Raw genomic sequence first — 14,485 nt, 5'->3', positions numbered from 1 at the left:
GTTTTTATTGCACTTCTCTGCAACTTTTTTGTGCGCTTTTTTTATGGAGTACCAAGTAATTAGTTATGGAAAAGCAAAATTGTAAACGAGCAGAATTTTAAAAGCTCTAGATATGCAACTTTTATTAATAATTATATAAGTTTGCTCATTAATTATAATATTTTATTGCTGTGGAGTATGTAAATTATAATTATCATCAAAGTATTGCAGCGGTATGCAAATTTTTGTTTTTGAAAATATTGAGAAAATATTTAAAATGTACTATGCATAGATATAACTTATATGAACCCAAACTGGTCTTTTTTACTAATCCTAAATAGTATTTTATTTATGATTATACTAAAAATAAGAAAAAACGTTAACTTCAGGTGCATTGAAGATAAAATACCATTTACAAATACAAAGGACTCCTTATAAGAACTCGGGTTTGGTCTGTAAGTTTGTATGGCGGCTATATGCCATAGTGACTTGATCTGAACTATTTCTTCGGAGATTGTACGATTTTTTTGGAAAATAAAACATGGCAAATTTCTTGAAGATATCTTGTGAAATGAAAAAGCTTGCAACACAAGCATTTTATTCCGATCGTTCAGTTTGTATGACTAGTTCGCGTATATATACATGGACGGACAGACAGACATGGCTAAATCTACTCAGCTCGCCCTGCTGATCATTTATATACATAAATATTTTGTAGGCCTCCGTCGTTTTTTTTACGTGTTGCAAAAGTCGTGGCAAAAGTAATAAACCCTATTCAGGGCATAATTAGCAAAATTTTTTATGTATAAGGTAACAAGCTATATACGCTTTGAATTTAATTAGAAGGTATAAAATTATATGTGCACCAGTTGAAAAATTGGACGGTGATTATGGCACATTTTGGATATAATTTCATAAGATGTTTGACCGATTTCAGCCAAATCTGACGCATATTAATAATACTACATACTACTTTCAGGTCGAAATTATGTGGTATTTGCTACAATCACGCCTACTACCCATATAACGTAATTTTTAAAGTTATCGTGTTCACCGTTACAATTAATGACCAAGGAAGCAACGAAGCGTTCCAGTATAGTATGCAAGTCTTCCAGTCTTTCTGTACCACCCGTCATCTTTCAGTTTAAATACTTTATCGAACAATTTGTAAAAAAATATTAAAAAATCGTTCGCAATGTGACCATATATGGCGTAATGAAGGAATTGTTCACTTAAAATACTTCTTACTTTTCTAAGAGTCATATTTTACTGAGATTACTCTAAAGACACAAAAAGTCTGTTACATGCAAATTACCAAAAATATTGTTATTGTTATCTAATCTTCGATTATTTTCACAAACATTCCAATGGTTAGACTCGTCAAACTCATTCGAAAATCATGAGATTACCTGAAAAGGAGTCTTCTTTATACCTACACATTTTTATCGAAACTCATACATTCTTCGAATTCATAAAACATAACCATATTTTACCCCTTTAAAGACAAAACAACTCAAAGTTTTCAAGATATTGTGCAACGTCGTCAAGCCTACAATTTCTTCATGTTATTGAGACTGGGAAATTCTTGTTTTTCATATACCATGTAAACGAAACTATTGTTTATGGCACCTAAAAGTATGCTTCAAATAACAGTAAATATCGTAGAGAATGCAAATACAAATATAAATGTTTTTTTCGAAAATAGTTCAGTAAGTGCCTTTAAATGTATCAATCGCAGCCAACAATCTCGACCTCCTGCCACCATTTTCCACTTTAAACCCCACGAAAGTATGCAATGAAAAATGCCGCGATATCATTTCGCTTTTTTTTATAATTTAATTTCGGAATTAATTGAATATATGTCGAGACCACCTGCAATCTGAGCCAAGTATGTCACGCACACGTTATCCGTGTAGATATTTCCATATCATTGAAACAGCAACTCGCGCACACATGTAGACTTAGGGATATTTACACAAATTATATTGCATATTTTCTGGCGCGACAGCCTCATCATTGTAAATCAAATTTGTCTGTGACATGACGCGAACATTTTGTAGCATTTCCCCGAAATTTGAATAAATATCTGAATGTGTATATAATATATTGATTTAATGTTAGTGTGTGTGTATTTGTACATATGTATTTGCCTGTATCTAGCGAACACACTCGCAAAATGCCAGTGAAAGTGTAGCACCTGGTTGGCTTTGAAATATTGCATACCTGCGTAAATGTGGGGCGCCTAAAAGTAGACAACTGTGTGCTTGGTTTTCGGAAATTACACTAACAACAATTATGCGTTGCCATATTTACATATATGAGCGTCTGCGACGTTGAATGCTTTGGTGCAGAGATTATATACCAATACCCACACATATAAACATACACATACATACGCACATTTATCAAAAATGCTAAGCATACAAATTTACTAATAACTCAGCACATGTGCACACCTGCGACTCCTCGCAGCGGCCTTGCGTAGTATGTGATTGCTGCCGGAAATTGCTTTGCTCCGCCTGTGCAGCGTGCGAAAAGGCAGGAAAAGCTGCTGAACGCGCGCTGATTGACGCGCTTTCCTGGCAAGCAGCCTTCTACGTACATATGTACCCAACTACATATATATATATATATATGTATCGCCTTAAAGTATGCTGGATGTATGCAAATAATATTTATATGTCTTCTTGACATATGCTTATGTATTTATTTATGATGCCAAGTGGCAATCAAATCACTCAGGCTAGAATTATTGTGACAGGAATGCAAAAGAAATTTCAAAATGTCGAAAAAAATTTAAGGAATTCTAACAAATAATATTTCAGCAGCGATAAGTTGACTTTGCAACTCGGGAAGCATTTAAGGATTTGCATTTCTCTTCAAGCGTGGTATTAGAATTTCCATGGAATATTTATGCGTGAACAGCATGTTAAACGTGGGCATGTAGGATTAGGCAATATCTTTGTGTGTGTGTGTGTATTATCATTTTATGCATATGAAAATCTGCTTAAAGGAAATTAGGGCACAGTGAAATATTTATTAGAAGGTGAAAGTAATTTCGCGCGCAGAAAAGTATGCTACGTTTCAACTTATGGGCCTTATATTGTCTGCCAAAGCAGCTTACGTTGATTAAAATCTTTAAAGTTATTAACATTACTTAGGAACTATTTGAAATTGCATTATAAAAGTTTGATTGAATTCGCTTGAAGCTGTAATAAAATGTTTGCCGCTTATCTTCTTTATTTAATACAAGTAATTTATGCCCTATAAACTGAGAAGTGTCTGCGAATATATGTATTCATAAGTATAAATAAAAAATTTTTTTTTGGCCCGCCTTAATAAAATTTAAGCCCACATATCCATTTAAATATTATATTTTCTATATTTTACAGACGATTCAGTTGACGTCACTTCCGAGCCGGATGATCAGGATATCTCAGTCGCAGCGGCATCACATAATCCCAATAAGGGACAGTTGGAGGTGCAATTAGGTGGCGCAGTGACTTTACAGTGTCCACAAGGTAATGCAGAATTATCCACTTACTGTGCTAAATTGCATCATTAATTATGTTAGATATTATTCTTATTATTGGGTATCAAGCTTTATATTTCTATACTTCTTTTAAAAAGCTTTTTCCCATTTTTTTACCTTGTAAATCATTTGTTTTCACTTTATCTTTTTAGGTTCCTTAGGCTGCTGGTCGCATTTAGATCCGGTAACCGCACGCTTACGAGGTTTAGGTCACGGCCTAACCACACCCACCGGTCAATTTTCACTCAAAGATGTTGTCTACCACGATGCAGGCACCTATAAATGCATCGGGCAATCGCCAGCGAATAAGAAGAAGTTGGAGGTGCTACAGACGGTGGGCGTGACGGTGAAAGGTGAGTGGAAAAGTCTGGTTATTACAATACTAAAGTTAGGAATTAATAAAATGGTAAAACGGGGTTTACGAATTGAGAATCGTCTGTCATTATAATAAATTGGGAAAGAGTATTCGGAGACTTGAGTTGAAGAAATCTAACGAGAGTCAAGGTCATTCACTTCCGATAATATTGCATTAAAAAGATATTGAATTAACATTTGAAATAATTTTATTATTGTATTAATATACTAAATACTGAATTATAACCAGAAAATGTTATAAAATTATGTCTATCATCTTGTAGAGCACTGATCGGCGAGCTTAAATTATATTTTATAAAGATCTCATTTCAAGCCTTATTTTGGGATTAATAATAAAACATTCACTTTTTTTATTAAATTAAAAAATAAAATTTTCAATTTTTAATTAAAGTTTCCCATTAAAAAAATTACATTTTCAATCCCAAATAACTTGTGTTTAAAATTAGATAAAATAAACTAAAAACCTAGTTTTTAATCCCAAAAACTTGGATTAAAAAAATAATAATTTTAATTCCTAATTCCTATGGTTTTTAATCCGAAATTGTTGAAAATCAGTACCTGTGATAAATATTTTCTGTTCAGATAATATATTAGCTACCTGACGTTATATTATATACATACTATATCAAAATAGATATCAACGATGGTAAATGATGGATAAAATGGATAAACAATAACCTAACAATTTCTAAAATGTTGTAATATATAAAAAACTTTTTAATTTTATTTATTATAAGTATAAATTCAAAATGGTGTTCCCACTCTAAGTAATTAAAAAAATTAAGCATGTATTATTATTATTTTTATATTTGTGTAGAAATATTTTTTTTTCTTTTCATATAATATTGTAAGACCTTGTATAAGTTTTGTCGCAGTTAGCAAGCTTAATAAATTTGTATTTAAATTTTAGCTAACTTTTTAAACTTGCATTAATAATTTGTTATAAATTATATAAATTAAATAAACCCTTAAAAGCCTATTTTGTCCGGTCGCACTCTATTTTGAAAAATCAAAAAGTTTCAAAATACTTGAGTCTATGTAGAATGAAATATCCGTTCCACCCTGATAGAACTTGCAAAAATATTGTTATCAGAAGGTTTGAAAATGCTTAATGTAACAAAATGTATGCCATTAAGCTTTGATTTGACTTATTGACTTTAGACGCGGAATAAAATTTGAATTTAATTTGGGTTTACCTAATTTGATTTATTTTATTTTATTTTAGTTTATTATAATTGATAATCCACTAATTGCTTACCAATATTTTTTGTTATAAGTGCCTCTCCCAGCAGAAGTGTTTCGAGTTTATATTGTATTAAGTACAGTTACAGTACAAGTATTTCTGTTAAATTGTAAAGATTCCGACAAATAAAATATACCCTTTTTCAACCGCCTAGTGAATGCGGTGTAGGAGTGAAAATGCAAGCACTCTCCACTTCACCTTTGAACCTGACACGCTGCAAATGTCTCCAATTCTATGGTATGCAATTACTCGCTGCACAACAGATATTCACACAAATATATGTGTTATGAAGGTGTGAGATCTCCGCAACATAACAGTGAACAGTCATTAAGGTGTATGCCTTGCCATGTATTGCAGTATGCTATGTACAAGTATATATCTATATAAATAAATATACATACAAGTATAATATATACTTGCACGTACACTCTGCTGCATGCCCTTGCATAAGTATGCGCTTGTGCTCCAGTTGCACCTAAATTACTTTTTTCGCCTGTGCTGGGCCTCCAACACCCACATATACACCCACACATGCAATACATATCTATATATAGCTACATACATTTTATAAGCATATCGCTTACACACTGCTGTAGAATGCAAGTCAATATTTCCGGGTCAAGGTGCACAGGTCACTCGTGTGTGATGCAGAACCAAGTAGAAAAAGTTAGAAATGTGTAAAATAAAAAACTAAAGTGTGTAAAAGTAAATTTTGTTCAATGTCCGCGCAGAGATCAAAGCATCATTAATTTTGTAGGTCACTACTACACATACATATGCATACTATACTAGTATATGCACATAATATACATCAGTATCTAACATATCGAGTGTATTAAAATTGAAGACAGTTCATAGTTAAATGAAATGAAATTTAATTAAAGTGACACATGTACATGTCAAAGGTTGCCGTGAAAATGTTGAAATTTATACATTCACCTACATCGATAATATATATATATGTGGAGATGTGCGCTTCTGTGGAAAAAAAAATAAGTTGGGATTAATTACAATTTCACAGGAATAAAAACTAATTTAAGAGCTTTAAAATATATAAGTATCGACTAGTTGTTAAATAATAATTACTCATATATTATTTTAATATGATATTATTCAGCAACAATTTTCAAAACCAAAACAGAATATGTATTGTAATAAACTAGCTATTAGCGTTTTGACTTGCCTACTCTCAAAGAGTTGGTAAAGAAGCCAACAATTTATTTTTTCAAAACAAATATGTGTATGCTCAGGAGATCAAAACGCGACAACGGCAACATTAATGTGGTTCCTTTTTAAAAAAAAAGTTGGTTTATCCTTTACAATTGCTGTAAATGGTGTTAGTTGGTGCTTTCACGTACAAATATGAAAAGCAGTAGTTTACTATGAAAATCGCAACAACGCAAGAACATGCGGTTTGTCCAAGAGTTCAAAATTATATAATTTTCACCTTTTATCACTTTTTTATAGTCTCTAATAATTTTTTGGAAAGTTAGGTTTAATTTCACAAAATACCACCAGATATAAATTCATTTCTTACTTGAAGGCGAATGTTCAATCGAAGCGTCGTAAAAGTGTGCTAAATGTGGGCTGCGCAGCTGCCTTGTATGACTTGGATAGAATCCGGAAGTTTAAAAATAAACTAATAATTTCATATAAATGTGTGGAAGGCGTAAACCCATCTATATAATAGAGCTAATCAATACCGTCAGCATCAGATATATGCTAGATTTAACCGTATATTTGATATAAGTTAAATATTTTACTAGTTTTTATCAACATAAATTTGTCTCTTATTGAATACTTCCTAGATGATCATTTAATTTATATAATAATTCCACACTATCCACTTTATTATTTAAAATTATTACATTCGTAGTCTACCTTTAGTTACTTTTAGTGTCCTTTTCATGTTTTTTCTGTAAGATATTTAATTATTAGAATTGCTTTCAATGTTATTCACACTTTTCCAAAGTTTTTCTCAATGTGCCAAACAACTTTAAGACAAAAAAATCAAAAAATTAATATTATTATTTTTTAATATTATATTTTTATTATATTTTATTAATAAAAGCGCAATTCATACTTTTTTTTCCAATTGTAGCTGAATTTTCTTTAAAAAATAAGTAAAATTGTAACAAACCAGCAGGCGTCTAACAGCTGTTATTGATTGTTTTACACCAACAACACTTAACCATTTTTAGATAAAAACATTACAGTATTTCTACGCTGAAGTTCTAAGTTCAACTTCTCTCTCATTTAAGTGCAAATTGAAAAATAACTAATTTCCTTGCCGCAGTTCACCACTCAACGAAGTATCCACTTCTGACAATTGCCTACAAAAGCAACACACCAATTTGCTTCATTTGATGTTTAGACATAATTTAAGTGCAGCACAGTATTTATCCACATATGTATGCACTCAGTAGAGCAAATTAAGTGACTAGTAGAAAAACAAATGCCACTTCTGCCACAAAACGCTTGACTTCATGTGGCGTAAGTGCACTGCCGTCGCGGTCTAATCGAGCATGACGAGCAGGGTTGCTCGGAAATCATGCAAATTATGACAAGTAATTACGCAAACAGTTATTTTCACAATTCCATTGAAGCATACTTGTGTTTATGTATGTGTGTGCTGCATGTTGAAGTATTTAAAATTTTCCACCACCAATTGCCGCCGGAGGCTGCCACATTCGCTGGTCAGCTTGTGTAAGCTTTTTGCACTAAATTGTACTGTTAATAATTACATATACGCTCACACAAAAATTTTATATTTATAATTGGTTACGTGGAGTCGCTGATTGCATGTGTAAATGACAAATTGAAAGCATGCAGTGTCAAGAGTTTGTACAACACTGTGGTAAGGGATGTGCTGTTATGGCATAAATAAAAGATCTCCAAAGCAAAATTTTACATTAAAACATAGAATAATCAGAATCATGCAGCAAAAGATAACATTATCAAACAAAATATTTTTTATTTAAAAAATTTTTAAAATTTTTCAAATGTTTTTGCAACTAAACTAATTTTAAAAGCTTTTTAAAAATGTCTTTCAATGTTCCTTATTTTTAATTTCACGTGATATTTTTTCTACATCATTCCTCCTAACTTTCGCTTTCACGCAACAAAAACTTGCATTGCGTTAATTCCAAGCATGTCCAAAAGTATGCAACAGAAATGCCACACATGCTTATTTTGGTTAACCACAAATGCAATTATTTTGTTAGAAAAATAAATGTTTGCTTATTGTTTGCACTTCCTTTTGCACTCACTTGGTGTTTTGGCATGTTTTTCGAAAATTCATTTTTGTGGGTTTGCACAACTTTCGTATTTTAAACGCACGCTAAGCAAAAATAAATACAACAAACTTCCAAAATATATTCAACATAACTGTAAAAGTATTAAAAATGCGCAAAACTAGGAAAAATACAGCTTGAAATAAATACTGACGAAAGTTATACTCTGGAATGTGGAACCCGAAATAGTTGCTGAATGCCTGCGGTTGGGACATTCCGCATACAAAAAATTAAAATATGAGAAACACAAATGTCTTTCGTGCAGTGTTTCAATATCGAGCAAGCAACTTTCAGTCGGTAAATTCATAATTTAGATAAGAGTACATTATAAAAGATTTAATTTATAGAGTTTAAAAATAATTTAAGTTGTAAAAAGTGAAAAATTCCAATTATTACAAAAAAATTTAATTTTAGATTAAGATTATAAAAAATTTAAATATTTTAAAAATTTTGATAAACCAAACCAAAAAATTATTAAAGATATAGAAAAATTTACAGAGTGCATTTTAAAGTAAAATAAATTATAAAAATAAAAAAAAAACATGAAAAATTAGCTATCTAACATAAAATTCGTATCATTATTAAATTATAAATTAAGGGAATTTGTATTTGTTACAGTTCTTGCGTAATGAATAATGCGTAATGAACGTTTCTCAAATTATAAAAAAAAAATGATTTTTAATGTGCAGTTCGCTCAAAAAATTACGTTTTCGTTTTCCAAAGTGCCGAGTTTATTGAAAACAGCCTATCAAAACCACATTGTTTTATTGTAGCGTTTATTGAATAATTGCTCCAATCTTCCGCGTTGTTTATTATAGCCTGATAACTTTATTGGCAACTTGCGACTAAATTTTCCGCATACTCCTCAGAAGGTATCCTTCAAATATGTCGGAGTAGCGAAGTGAATGCTTTCGTTGACATAAAATTCTTTCTTCATATTTGATTGTTTTAGCGTCTGGTGACTGTGATGGTTAATCTAAAGTAACAATATGCTTTCCTTGTTTCCATTGAGTACATTGAGAGTCTGCTCTTATGTTTCGGATCATTATCTTACTCTAGTATCCGATCATGGTAACATGCACTGTTAGGCATTTCAGCTGTCTTCAGTAAACCATCCTTATACAATTTTATAATTCTAACGGCTTTCAGGTTTTCTGTGAAGCACCTTAAACCCCCAAATCCATGATCAGAGAAGTATCTATCAAGAAGCACCTTTGGCGGTGCTTAACACTTCTTTGAAGAAATGTTTTCCTTTTTTAACGCAAAACACATATCAAGGGGTTTAATAATACAAAATTTCCTCATCTGTAAATAATACATTGCTCCAATGACTGTTGATGTTTTCCTGCGCCCAATGCAACATTCTTCCAATGTGTTATTTGATATATCCCTTTTTAATTAATTTTAGCTTTTCTTAGACTGAGCAGTGGTTTCTACTCAAAAAAGAGAACAATAGCTTTTAGTTGTCACGTGGTTCCTCCATTCAGTGATCGCAATTGAACATGTGTTAATTTGCAAAAAGAAATAAAAACATTTTTCCGCGAATAGATCGGGCCAAGGAAAAATTTTATTTTTGAACGGTATTAATTTTCGCTTTTTATTCTTTTTCAATCTAATCCAAAAAAAATTTGAGTCAAACAAAAGTTGAAAAGTACGAGGTAAAATTACAAATTTCTAATCAAAAACGAAACTGAAAAATTTCTAATTTTTACAAAAACATTATTCTTACGATAAAAAAATTTAATTTAAATTAATTTTTTATCTTTTCAAAAAATGAAACACCAATAACTTAATAGAGATTATAAAAAGTGCATAAAGAGATTCTGGATGTAATTGTAATTAAATATTTTTGATTTTGTTGAATCTAGAAAATTGTTTTGAAAAATAGAAGAGCTAAGTGGTTTTAACATATGTATATTTTTCAGTGAAGATCTGAATTAAAGCGGATTAACCAGATAGGGCATTATTCGAATAATAATATATTATATATGGTCTATTCGATTAACCGCTCACTTTCCGGTTAACCGTTCGTTGACGTCTATTCGAATAGTAAGCGTTCATTCATTTTCTTATTTTTATCAAAAAAAGGTAAAACAATCAATACTAAAATTTTGTGCAAAAATAAAAGGCTGCTTGGATTTCAAACAATTTTCATTTATTTAAATACTTGCAGCAGAGCAACTATTCGAATAGTTGGAGTAGAACGCATACGAACGCTTACAAACTGGAGATTCGAATATTCGGTTTTCCGGTTATAAGAGTAGCTTATTTTATTATTTAATTATTTTGTTTTTCAATTTCATTTTCTCAATTTGAGTTTGATCAGTTTTTGGCGTCATGTTATTGGAGAGTTTAAAATTTTAATTCAGAATATTAAGAAAAATCGCATAAGCAGTATGAATTTATATTCTTAGTAAATGTATTTTATAAAAATTTTAAAAATTAATTGAAGAATTTTAGAATTTAAAGAAGATAATTAAAATTTCCACAAAACTTTTATATATCGTACAAATTGGAAAGTGGTTGCATCCAACTCTCTTCTTTTGGTTTCGCCGAAATATGACGAAATTATAAAAATTTTCTCACTTTGCTTTGAATTAATAGCGCACAAACCGGCGTCATACCAATCGTAAACAGATTTTACTGCACACATCCGGCAAAACAAAGAATTGGCAAAATGACATCGCGACTGCAGACAGTTGAACTCATTTCCGTTTGCTGCATGTACTCACAGTGGCTTAAAGGGCTTTATGTGCCGCTATAATTTTATTTGATATATTGTTTTTTAGGTCCAAAAATGCATTTGCGTTATTCAAAATAGCTGCCTAATGCCCTTTCTTATCAGCTCTCGATTATTCTGATTTTGCTGTGCTGCTCAAAACTTTTGAGACCCGCAACTAACATTTTTGCATTTCAGTCACTAATACGACCATCTACTTTCCACTAAACCCGCACTCCTCACATAACACTATGATAATTTTCCCTTTCGATCTGCCCTTTTCTAGTTGGCTTTGAACTGTCAGCAAACAAATCACTGTCTTCCGCTCCATATTTGTCCGAGCTGCGGCGAGATGTCTGCAAAGTTTGTGTCATGGCGACAAGACTTACGCAAATACTCCATAAACCGATACTTGTGTAATCACAAGAAGTCCCAGAGCAATTCAAAAATTTACACTCACACTCTGGAAAAAAACAAAAAAAAAAAGCCAAAAACAATTCAAACTGTCGCTTTCGCATTGGTGGCAGCCATTAATTTGATGAGTTTCAGTAAGCAGTCATAGAAAGTGAGGGTCACGTACACACATATATATTTGAATATATATCTATATATACATATAAAAAAGTTATAAAACCAATATGGCCGCCGCATGTGTAATGGCGCGCTGAGGCAAGAAATTAAAATTAAAACACTTGTTCGTGCGCCTTTAGCTATGCAACGCAGAGAAAATTAAATTGCTGAGACAACGCACGGTCGTTTCATTTATAAAATTATGTTCATACATCGTTATTAAATCTATAATAATAATTTTTAAAATTGACAGACGTTTTATGCCTAAGGATAAGCAATGAGAATCTATAAAACTGTGTGTGTTTTAGTTGGAGCGATTTTGTTGTAATAAATATATTATATTTAAGTACAGTGAGTATCACTTTAAGGTAAACTTTAAATATTTTGCAATTTGACAGCATTGTTCAGCTTTTGTTTAAACTTTTAAAATGTTAACAGTTTTTCTTTAATAATAATGTTTAGTAGGAAAATGCCTGTTGTACAATATTTTTATCGAATTAATTGTCAACTTATAACTTAACTAATCTAAAAATTAAATTTAGCAAACAATAAAATTTAAAAATATGCGCCTTAAGAGAGGCAATTAAAATCTTTATAAATATGGTATAATTTTGATCGTCATTGATTGTATAATTATATCATTAGTAGTGTCGCAGTGGAGTCAAACATACTAAGCCTAAATATTTAAATCTTTTCTAAGGCAAGATTTTGAGTAAATTTCGAAATATTTTCCATTCCTGAGCAAAAAACCTCATGAAATATATTGTTATAAGCCTAATAATAAACCTTAGTTGAGATGTATTATCCTTCAAAAGTATTTTGATTTCTCGTTTTTCAAAAAGTTAAATTGTCTCAAAGCGTGTCATTAAAATTTTTAGTAATTTTAAAATAAAAAAATTAATTTATATGTATCTATAAGAAACTATGTGGAATACTAAATAAAATAAATAAATTTAAAAAAAATTAGATTTTTATGATATTTAACTAATTAAGTAGAGCTTCAATGGAAAATTATTATTATATTTTTTTTCTGAAATTTTTAAAAAATAACTCATCTAGATTTTTCGTCTTGACTTTTAGAAGACAATTATATTATATTAGACTATGAGCTTTGCAATTTAAAGTGATGTTTTTTCATTGAGTTATAATATTCAAAAGAAAAAATCCAATATGCGTTAAAATAGTCAAATTTTAACCGTTAATAACTTTAAAGAGTTAGGTTTACGAAAAACCCGTAATATTCCATTTTTAAGAGCATTAAATTTTCTACAAAATTTAGAAATCCGTGGACGACCTTCCCGTTACTATTAAGAGCTCATACTTGAAGAGCCTTTCTTAGTGGTGTCTATCAACCAATTTTTCAGAGTATGAAGCGACATAACAAACATTTATAATGTACATATATTAACGTTTGTTTCACAGATGTTCACCAATTATTTATATTATTGAATTATTGTACAAAATCGCCAAAAATTAGTAAACTAATTGTTAAGCTACCTAAAAAGTTGTATATATAAACAAACTAAATCTACCACGCGGGTGTAGTGTGCTTAGGCTTTAACCCCAAATTTATGTGCCTTCAGCGCCACTAATACAATCATTCAGCGCCTCCATTGGGGCGCCGTCTACTCCTAACAACAGCACCGCTAAGCTAGTGCTGTGCAACGCACCGCGCCGCCATTCCGTGTTTGCGAACTCGGCTTTATTTGTTATTGTGTGGGGCAAACAAAGGCGAATTTATGTGTGTCGACATCCGTTGCAGTAACATGATCGTTATAGTTGTTGCAACACTCGCCACAAACGCATTTAATGCGAACAAGACCTAAGCAGCAGCAGCAGTCGCACTGTCATGGTGCCTAAAAGCCTGCATAAGCGCACACCGCATTGTAACGTCATTGTGAAAACCGGTTAATGTCGGCTTGCAACACGCACACATGCGCGTTTGTGTGTGGAGATATGTGCTTCAGCGTTATCAGCCGACAATTTTATGCTTAAATAGCGACAATGCTGCGCCGCTGATAAAGTGTTGCCACCACAAGTTGCACCAACGCACACACGCAAATGCGCAAACACAAATACAGACACACTTACGCAGCACGCCATAGATCTGCAAACGTCATCAGCCGCTTTTAAGCAGCGGCAGTAAATTTACGTTGCATACTTACAGGCTGTAGTTATAAAATGATGCGTTGCAAAAGAGTTGGTTGTCGACGCCGGCAGTTTGGCGCAGAATATGCAACATTTTATGAGCACCAACGCCCATGCAGCTGCTGCCAACAACGAGAACACATTTGTACAGCAACAAAAACAAAGAGCAGTCGACAACAATTCAACTGCAAACTGTAAAACCGCAACCAGTTCCAACCACAATGTCCGGCTTTGGCAACGCTTTTGTTACATTGTCATAATTTTTGTTGCCTCTCTCATGCTGCGCACTCCTACCTGCCTTTCTCTTCAACCACCTCCACCACCCTCAGTCATGCTTATGCCACAGCCAATGTGAAGCTTACTAATGCGACTAAAAGTGTAAGTGGTCTTGTTGTTGTTGCTTACACATTAAGCACTATGTAGTCCTAGTGGCACTACTATCGCTCTAGTTATTGTTGTTGCATGCGTTTCCACATTTTTGCCTCAGCTAGATTTTGCAACAATTTTTATGACTTGTAAGCGTGTTGTAAGCACTTATCAGCCTCTGTATGCAGCGCTCGTCGCATGTGAGTTATGTAGTATACTTTAAGGCGCATCATTACGTGACAAATTGAAATTTCTAACAA

At 32.0% G+C, this 14,485-nt stretch overlaps 1 protein-coding gene across 1 annotated transcript in view; it reads left to right on the top strand.

The window, feature by feature from the left end:
• Nucleotides 1-14,485, top strand: part of tei (teiresias) — a 213,348-nt gene that overhangs the window by 180,012 nt on the left and 18,851 nt on the right. The window contains exons 10-11 of the mRNA XM_036375805.2: nucleotides 3,372-3,500; nucleotides 3,664-3,864. Of these exons, the coding sequence (XP_036231698.2) occupies nucleotides 3,372-3,500; nucleotides 3,664-3,864 (330 nt within the window). The remainder of the gene's footprint in view (nucleotides 1-3,371; nucleotides 3,501-3,663; nucleotides 3,865-14,485) is intronic.

The sequence above is a fragment of the Bactrocera oleae genome, chromosome 4 (genome assembly GCF_042242935.1).
Source record: "Bactrocera oleae isolate idBacOlea1 chromosome 4, idBacOlea1, whole genome shotgun sequence".
Lineage (NCBI taxonomy): Eukaryota > Metazoa > Arthropoda > Insecta > Diptera > Tephritidae > Bactrocera > Bactrocera oleae.
This window is presented reverse-complemented; position numbering and strand designations above follow the sequence as displayed.